The following is an 8,161-nucleotide window of genomic DNA, read 5'->3' on the forward strand; positions in this document are numbered from 1 at the left end:
CCTTCACCGCACCTCTCAGGGCTGCTTGGACCGAGTGGACCGTGGACCGTGGATCGTCAACCGTGAATCGTGGACTGCCTTGTCTCCTCAGGGTCCGTCCCATCATGTCAATCCGCTGCCACCACCGCCTCGCCTCACCTTCGCACCCACCGCCCGCCATCGCGCCGGTCCAACGCCTGAGCGTCTGGGAGCCCAACACCGCACATCACGAACACCCCCAACCCTGTTCCTGGACCCAAACCTCATCAACCCCCTTCCCTGTCATCTCACCCCCCCCTCCTTTCTCCCATTCCCCTTGAGATCTGGCGTCCCGCACACAGCAAATCCTCGAACCGGCTTTTGGGCCCCCTGGATCCTGTGGATACCGTCACTTCCCTACTGCCAGCGCATAACCCAACCTAATGCCAATCATTTGTTGTTGTCGCCCAATCCCCTTGTCTAGCCTCTATCGTTTCTCCATGATCCATGCTTCCCAGTGTGGGCAAAAGTCTGGGGACGCTGCCCACTACTTGAACTACCTGCCGCCTTCTCGTGTCATTCTTGCTTGGCTTCTCGATCGACACTTTTGCTTTGCTTGTCTTGAGTGACGACGAGACGGCAACGACGTCGATCACGCAAGCACATACATCTCTATATGCTCGTCACTGTGCCCTCGCATTTCTCCTCGAGCCTTCATCCATTCTAACCCACCGCCATGATAGACACACGACGAGCACGCCGACCCGATAACTGGATCAGCGCATCAACCTCTGGCAGTGTCTTTTACTGTCCGAGCTACCTGGCCCCCGCCGCCACTTCACAGACTGTGCTGCCCAATCCGCCGATCCGCCCACGGCAGCACCGCACCCGTGCCATCCACATCGTCTCCTATCCGCCAGGCTTCGTCCCCGCCGAGTTGAGGCCGAAACCTGAGCCGTCAGCCAAGAAGAAGAGGAAAATCGCCGAGGACAAACGACGACTGGAGGAGGCCAAGAGGAAACTCGAGGAGAAGAGGCAGCAGAAAGAGGCCAAGGAGGCTGCCAGAGAAGCGGCCAGAGAAGCTGCGAGGGACGCCGCCAAGCAGAAGCGCGCATCGAAGCGGGATTCTCTCACCAAAGCCACCTTTGACAAGCTCCTCGCTCCTTTCACCTTTGTGACCGCCTCTTCGCCAACGACCTCCGCGACCCCGTCTGCGGCACCGTCACGCCCCATCAGTCGTGCGCCTTCCACTGCCGGCAGCAGTTTTCTGAACCGCCTGTCGATCTACAGCCGGAACGAGGAGCCCCTGCAACTAGATCCTCCACCACCACCAGCAGAGCCCGTTGCGCCCGTTGAGCCCGAGCTCAGCAACACCGACATGGCCATGCGTACTGCCGCATTGGTCGAGGGCAGGCGCCCAGGCATCTCACCATACAACCCTGCATCCAACAGGCATAGCGTATCCTCGGTTCGCTCTGCCAAGAACGCCGTTTCCTCCTTTGTCTCTGAAGTGCCCAAGCCCATCGCCTCTGGAAGTGGTGTTTCGTGCTCCATCCTCGTGGCAGAGCCCAACATCTTCCTCTCCGGTTTCGAGCACGATGGCCACCGCCAAGACAGCCAAGGCGGCACTGCTCTGCTTCGCGGCAAACTGCAGTTGTCTGTCACGAAAAATGTCAAAATTAAGGGCATCAGCCTGAAGCTGCTGGGCAAGGCGCGCACCGAGTGGCCGGAAGGCATCCCGCCTATGAAGATCGACATGTTCGAGGAGGAGTCTCTGCGAACACAGGTGCTGACCTTCTTCAACGCCATGAACGATGGCTGGGAAACCGAGTATGGCAACCAGTGCACGTACCGAATGAAGAACAGCTCCAACAACTCCTCCCACACCAACCTCACCATCAACGGCCGCTCACCCAACAACTCCAACAACCCCACGCCACGCAACAGTCTGACCGCGAAAGAGATGAAACGTCTTTCTCTTCAGTCCAATCAGTCGAGAAGCTTCGGCAAGGGTGACATCATGGGCGTCAACTCGGCGCAGGCCAAAGGGTACAAGGTCTTCTACCCTGGCACCTACGAATACAACTTTGAGCTACCCATCGACCACCACCAGCTTGAGACGACGAAGCTCCAGTACGGTTCTGTCAAGTGGGAGCTGCATGCGACTGTTGAACGTGCGGGTGCCTTCAAGCCGAACCTCCACGGCCAGAAGGAGGTGTTTATCGTTCGGGTGCCTGACCAGCTCTCGCTCGAGATGACGGAGCCCATTTCCATCAGCAGGCAGTGGGAGGATCAGCTTCACTACGACATCATCATCTCTGGAAAGTCCTTCCCCATCGGCACCAAGATTCCCATCGCCTTCAAGTTGACCCCACTTGCCAAGGTTCAGGTGCACAAGCTGAAGGTCTTCTGCACCGAGTCGATCGAGTACTGGACCAATGATCGTCGCGTTACCCGCAAGGATCCTGGCCGTAAGATTCTGCTGTTTGAGAAGGCCGCCGGCAAGCCGCTCGACCCCAAGTACGCCTCATCCGACGTGCGCGTGCTGAGTGGCGGCGAGCTAAGCCCCCGCGAACGCCGCGAAGCTCGTCAGGCTGCCGCCATGCGCCGGTCCGTGGAGGCCTCGAGGCACAATGCCATGCCCCATCCCCTGCCTGAGCCGTCGGACAACCTACTCGGCGACCTGGACCTGGGGCTGGAGAGCTACTGGGGCTCTACAGAGATTGAGATGAACGTGCAAGTTCCGACATGCGAACAGATGGGGAAGAGCAAAGAGCTGCGTCTCAACCCCGACTGCAGCTGGAAGAACGTCAATGTGTATCACTGGATCAAAGTAAGCCTGTTCCACTGTCATGCCACATCCAATGACTAACAATGTTGCGTAGATCGTCATGCGCATTTCCCGCCTTGACCCTGAAGATCCTACTGGCACGCGCCGCCGACATTTCGAGATCAGCATCGACTCGCCATTCACAGTCCTCAACTGCAGGGCTACGCAGGCCAACACGTCGCTGCCCGAGTACACCGGTCTAGGTCTTGATCCTTCGCAGGGTAGGCAAACCTCGTGCGGGTGCCCCGACGCATCAGCCATCGAGGCGTCGCCCAACTCGTCGACCGGCACGTTGCCGTCGGCGGATGCTGGCCTCGACGCCATGCCAGCACCACCCCAGCCGGCTCATCTCACATCGGCACACACGCAGAGCCCAAATCCCACTGGAAACGGCAGGGACTCGCCCCCTACCTCTCAAAACCAGCCAATCGACGTATCGGACATGTCGGCACGCCCTATCCACCTTCTGCGCGTGCCCTCATACAACCCGCCTGCGTTTGACGAGGACCAACCGCCTCCGGCCGCGGTGAACACTGTGGCCCAGACTCCGCCGCCGCAGTACGACGTCGTCGTCGGCACTCCCAGTGTCGATGGCTTGGCGGATTACTTTACACGACTGGCCGACTACGGTTATGACGGTCGGGACGATGACTCGGATTCGGCCGATGAAGGCCCCGAGAGTATTATGGAGCGTGGCGGACGTGTCAACGTGGCACACCCGCGCACGCCTGGCGCACCGCGTGCTCCTAGCAGAAGCATGGAGATTCAGCGTCCAAACTTGGACCTGGTGCTGCCGAGGGCCAGTGGGGCCTTGTAAGAGCGTTTTGGGATGAGCATTCTTCGTGCCAAGGAGCCGCGATGGAAGTTTCTTTTGTCACTATGCCGCCACGGCGGCACAGCTAACGCTTGGGTACGATTGGCGCACATTGAGTTGGTCATCCGGATGCATTGGAGCTCAGGGAACTGGCGTTTAGCCTGACTTGCCGGTGAACTTGGGGGCGGAGCGCATTAGCCGTGTTACTACTACACATGTGAATATAACCAGCAAGCATAGACTGCCATGTTCGGAACATGAACTAATTTGCGGCATGTCATCGCCTGGCGCATCATGATGCTGTGCCTTGCTGTGGAGAGTGAGCTGAGCAAGAATCAGGAAACGAGAGCCGGCGTGCCCCCGAACGACGCCAGGAAGCTGACAGGCGAGCTGACACAAGCGTTGCACAAGTTTCATGAAAGAACAAGCATACTGGTCGGAGTACTCTCAACACAGGGTGAGCCGGACCACCACGTAGGTGCTTGTCCATATTGGGGAACACGCGCCAGCATAGGTCCCAGCGTCCATGCACGGCGACAATCCTCAGTCACTCGCAAGGAGATTTGAGCAGAAGAGGGAGAGATTCTCTCGCCAGCTGGATGCTCGTTATACGCGCAGAGGCGGAAACGACTGTGAAGGCCACATGCACGAGTCGTGAGTGGAGGCATCAACGGCATCCAAAGCACTCTTCTTGCTTCGCGGCAAAAGAAGCATGGCCTGTTTCGGGAAGAACAGCGAGAGAACTTGACGAGCGGTCGTGGCGGCATGCCTGGTAACCCTCACGCCCCGCCCTTTTCTTTTGCTCTCAGCATGCACCGGAGCCCGAAATGCGCAGCGTCCGTCGTGCTGCTGTGCGTTCAACTGCCGGGCTCCCCCCTTTTTTTTTTTTTTCCCTCTCTCTCTCTTGTCGAAACGCGCAGTGATCGACAATTGATGTACCCTGGTCTGCTCCACGGGCATGCATCCCGGGCGCTCCGCTGCGTCGGGGACCGGCGGCATCTCACCGGGCCAGCTGGTGCCTTTCGGGTTTCACTTATTCGGGCTTCGCGGCAAATCCTGGCCGTGAGTACGAGGGTTCGGTGTTGGGCTTCTTGCGGTTGCTAGCTTCTCGGCTTCGTGTTTTTTGTTTTCGTGGCGATGCGGGTACAGACGGCATCGTCTTCTAGAGGAATCGCGCTGAGTAGCAAGGAGTCAGGCTCGCCTGGAAATATCAGGAGAGAAAGAAGAACGACGGAAAAAAACTATCGGAGGCTTAGGCCATACATGGGCAATCAGTCGGATGAAGTAGCACAACAGGCAAAAACAGAAGCGCAAGCAGATCAAAAGGTTTCCGAACCAGGGAATCGAACCCTGAGCCTGACGGTGAGAGCGTCAAATGTTAGCCATTACACCAGTTCGGATGTTGAACAGCGGCCAGATTAATTGTCTGATGTTGGCTTGGCGAGGTTCACCGAATATACTGTCCCGACTCGCGCGGCGCGCTGACCCATGTGTTTTGGAACCGAACACAATTAATTGGTGGTTCGTGTGTCTTATGGAAAAGATATCTGTCATTGATCCGAAAAGCTGCCATCCCATGCCGTGCAACTTCGCTTCGCATCCCACGTGAGCAGCTGACGTTGGAACAAGTTCAGCCACGGCGCACTGACCGCGCCCCCTGCAGCGGCTCTAGCTGTCAAGGCTGTCAGAAGGCAAAATGGCAGAGGCACATGGGATGTCGTGGTCCGGACTTTCTCCTGGACGATCCAGTGAGTGCAGAGGATGGTGGCGTGCAGAGGTACAGCTCGTGGACAAAAGAAGATAGAGGCACGGTTATATCTAATAGTGCTCGTCCATCGCCCGTCGCACATCGTCAATTGACATGTCATAACTTTGACACGCGCGTCATCGATCTACATGGGACGGGCACGGAATGGACGGGGGATCGCTGCTCGCCACGACCATCCAGCGGCCTCTGCCACGTGAAGAGGGTGACAATTGGGCCGCCATCACGACGATGTGGCTCCCGCTTTGGACCTCGAGGTTGCACTGGCATGTCTGGATCTCGACTGCGCGATCTTGGCGAGGCCCTCGAGACCCCTGCCGCGAGGCCATCCTGACACAAAGGCTGTTGCGGCCCCCCGCCACGCTCGGACGTTCGACCTCGACCCAAGTCGCGATGCTGCGGGATGTGGAGCGGCGTAGCGAGACGTGACGTCCAGGGACACCTTGACCTGTTCGCCTTGCTCCTCTCTGCTATTCCCTTTTTTGTCTGGAAGGGGAAGCGGATCTCGAGGTTCCCTTGCCACCAATGCGTGCTTGCTCGCGCGCGCGCGCACGCGTTCAATGGGAGGAGGGGGCGTTACCAGGGCTTGTTTGACATGTTGCTTTCCCTCCTGTCCGAACGTGCATGCTACCCGGTTTCTCGTTCTGTGTTGGGCATGTTTAATGTGAGATGATCGAGGGCAGTCTGACGCAAGAGAATGCTTTCCCCCTTTGCGCCCGGCTGATGCCCTTTCTTTGCGACGAGCTATTATAATGTACATACTCTAAGATCCTCCTCCACACCCCGCGCTGCCCGCTGTCCGTTGTTTCCCATCCGATCAGTGACCACTGATCGTGCGTTGCGTCGTCTCGCTACCGGATTTCCTGTTGACGGGGACCGGGCTGACACAAGAGCAAAAGCCCAACACCAAGAAAACACAGGCTAGACGACGTCGACTCTGACTCTCTCTCTCTCTCACACACACACGCGCGCAACATGGCCGAAGACAACAGGCCGTTTGACTTTGACCAGCTGCCGGACGACGACCTGGGCCCGCGGCTCAATGCGACGGTGTGGTCGCTGACGGCCGTGTCGGGCCTGTTCCTGGGTCTGCGGCTGTACTGCAAGTTCACGCGCCGGCGCGGGCTCTGGTTGGACGACCACTTTCTGATCGCGGCGTGGGTGTGTTTTGTCTCTGCTGAGCTGCTCGTACCGTGGTGGTCAAAGGTGTCGCTGACGGCAGTCCCAGATCGCCCTCATCCTGCTGTCGTCGTTCACGACCGTCGCCGTCGGCTTCGACCTCGGCAAGCACAGCTGGAACATCGACCAGGCGACGTTCGCATGGCTCCTCCTGCACGGCAACCTCAGCGGGTCCTTCTCGATCCTCGCGGCGGCGTGGAGCAAAACGTCGTTCGCGCTGACGCTGCAGCGGCTGGCGTCGGAGCGGTGGATGCGCTGGCTCATATGGTTCCTCATCGTGTCGATGAACCTCGTGCTCGGCGGCGCCGTGCTCATCACCTGGGTCCAGTGCTCGCCCGTCGAGAAGACGTGGCGCACCGTCGCCGTCGAGGGCACCTGCTGGCCGCAGCACGTCCACCGCAACTACAACATCGTCTCGGCCGCCTACTCGGGCGCCATGGACGTGCTGCTCGCCATGCTGCCGTGGCGCATGATCTGGGGGCTCGAGCTGACGCGCCGCGAGAAGCTCGGCGTGCTGATCGCCATGAGCATGGGTGTTTTGTACGTTCTCACCCTGCCCGCAACACTTTTTTTTTCTTTTTCGTATTTCTGTTGCGAATTTTTATGTGCTTGAGGCTGACGAGCCAGCGCCGGCATCGTGTCGTTTGTCAAAATCTCGACGCTCCACGCCATTGGCGACAGCGACATGATCGAGACGGTCGACCTCGTCATCTGGGGCGCCGCCGAGAGCGCCGTCACCATCATCGCCGCCTCGATTCCCGTGCTGCGTGCCATGTTTCAGGGCGCCAAGGCCGTTGACGAGCCGCGCATGGGCACGCGCGAGAAGGCGCTGCTGCGGCGCCTCAACCTGTTCTCGTCGCCTTCTACGGGCGGGGGCACGAACGCGGGCACGCAGACGAAGGCAGACAAGGGCGTGGCACGAGGCACCAAGGATAGGAACAAAGGTTACGTGGCGAGCACAACCAAGACAACAGCAGCAGCAGCAGCCGGCATCACGTCGCCGCGGGCCGTGTGGGGCGTGGGCCCGCGGGAGACGGCGCACTTTTTCGAGATGGAGCACTTTGCGCGGCGGGGCAGCAGCGGTGGCGGCGCGGGGCAGGGACGTGGCGACGACATGGAGCATCTGCGGCCGGTGAGGGGGGATCTAGAGCAGCAGTCGAGGGCCGGCAGTAGCCCGAGGGGGTGGGCCGGATCGCGTGATGAGGAGGGGGAAGAGGAGGAGAGCGAGAGGCGGACCCGAGGGGATGGATCAAGGGCACACGCGCTGGAGGGCGCGTCGCGTGAGGTGCGGATCGTCATACGGGAGAATCCCATACGAGACAATAGGACTCTGTCGATGAGCTCGGGGGGGATGTGAGGGTGGTCGTTCCGATAGTAATGATACGAATAGTGGTTCACCCGCTGGCCAGCACTTCACGGAAAGATGTGCATGCCTTTGGTATCTGGTGATCTGTGTTGCCCAAGGCTTATCGAGACAAGTCAAAATACTTGACAGCAAGAAGTGACGGTCATGATAAGTGATTCTGGGTCCAGGTCCTGGGTCCTGGGTCCTGGCAAGCGGGTGACAAAAATAACAGGACTCCATTAATCCCGCACCCTACCTACCTACCTACCA

The 8,161-nt window shown here is 59.1% G+C and overlaps 2 protein-coding genes and 1 non-coding gene across 3 annotated transcripts; 2 read left to right on the forward strand and 1 right to left on the reverse strand.

Annotated features, from left to right (window-relative positions):
• Window positions 1-694: 694 nt before the first annotated feature.
• On the forward strand, window positions 695-3,605 carry VDBG_07770 (arrestin domain-containing protein; the record flags this gene model as incomplete). The annotated part of the gene is made up of 2 exons (XM_003002265.1): window positions 695-2,791; window positions 2,844-3,605. 2 exons carry the CDS (start codon window positions 695-697, stop codon window positions 3,603-3,605), a joined length of 2,859 nt encoding a protein of 952 aa, XP_003002311.1.
• Window positions 3,606-4,930: 1,325 nt separating this feature from the next.
• VDBG_15171 lies at window positions 4,931-5,002 on the reverse strand. Its single transcript has one exon. It is a non-coding gene; the product is annotated as a tRNA-Glu (tRNA).
• A 1,340-nt stretch (window positions 5,003-6,342) lies between these two features.
• VDBG_07771 (conserved hypothetical protein) lies at window positions 6,343-7,903 on the forward strand (the record flags this gene model as incomplete). The annotated part of the gene is made up of 3 exons (XM_003002266.1): window positions 6,343-6,528; window positions 6,596-7,086; window positions 7,174-7,903. The coding sequence occupies 3 exons, from the start codon at window positions 6,343-6,345 to the stop codon at window positions 7,901-7,903; spliced, it is 1,407 nt and encodes a 468-aa protein (XP_003002312.1).
• Between the last annotated feature and the right edge of the window lie 258 nt (window positions 7,904-8,161).

The sequence above is a fragment of the Verticillium alfalfae genome, genomic scaffold (assembly GCF_000150825.1).
Source record: "Verticillium alfalfae VaMs.102 supercont1.10 genomic scaffold, whole genome shotgun sequence".
In the NCBI taxonomy this organism is placed as follows: Eukaryota; Fungi; Ascomycota; class Sordariomycetes; order Glomerellales; family Plectosphaerellaceae; genus Verticillium; species Verticillium alfalfae.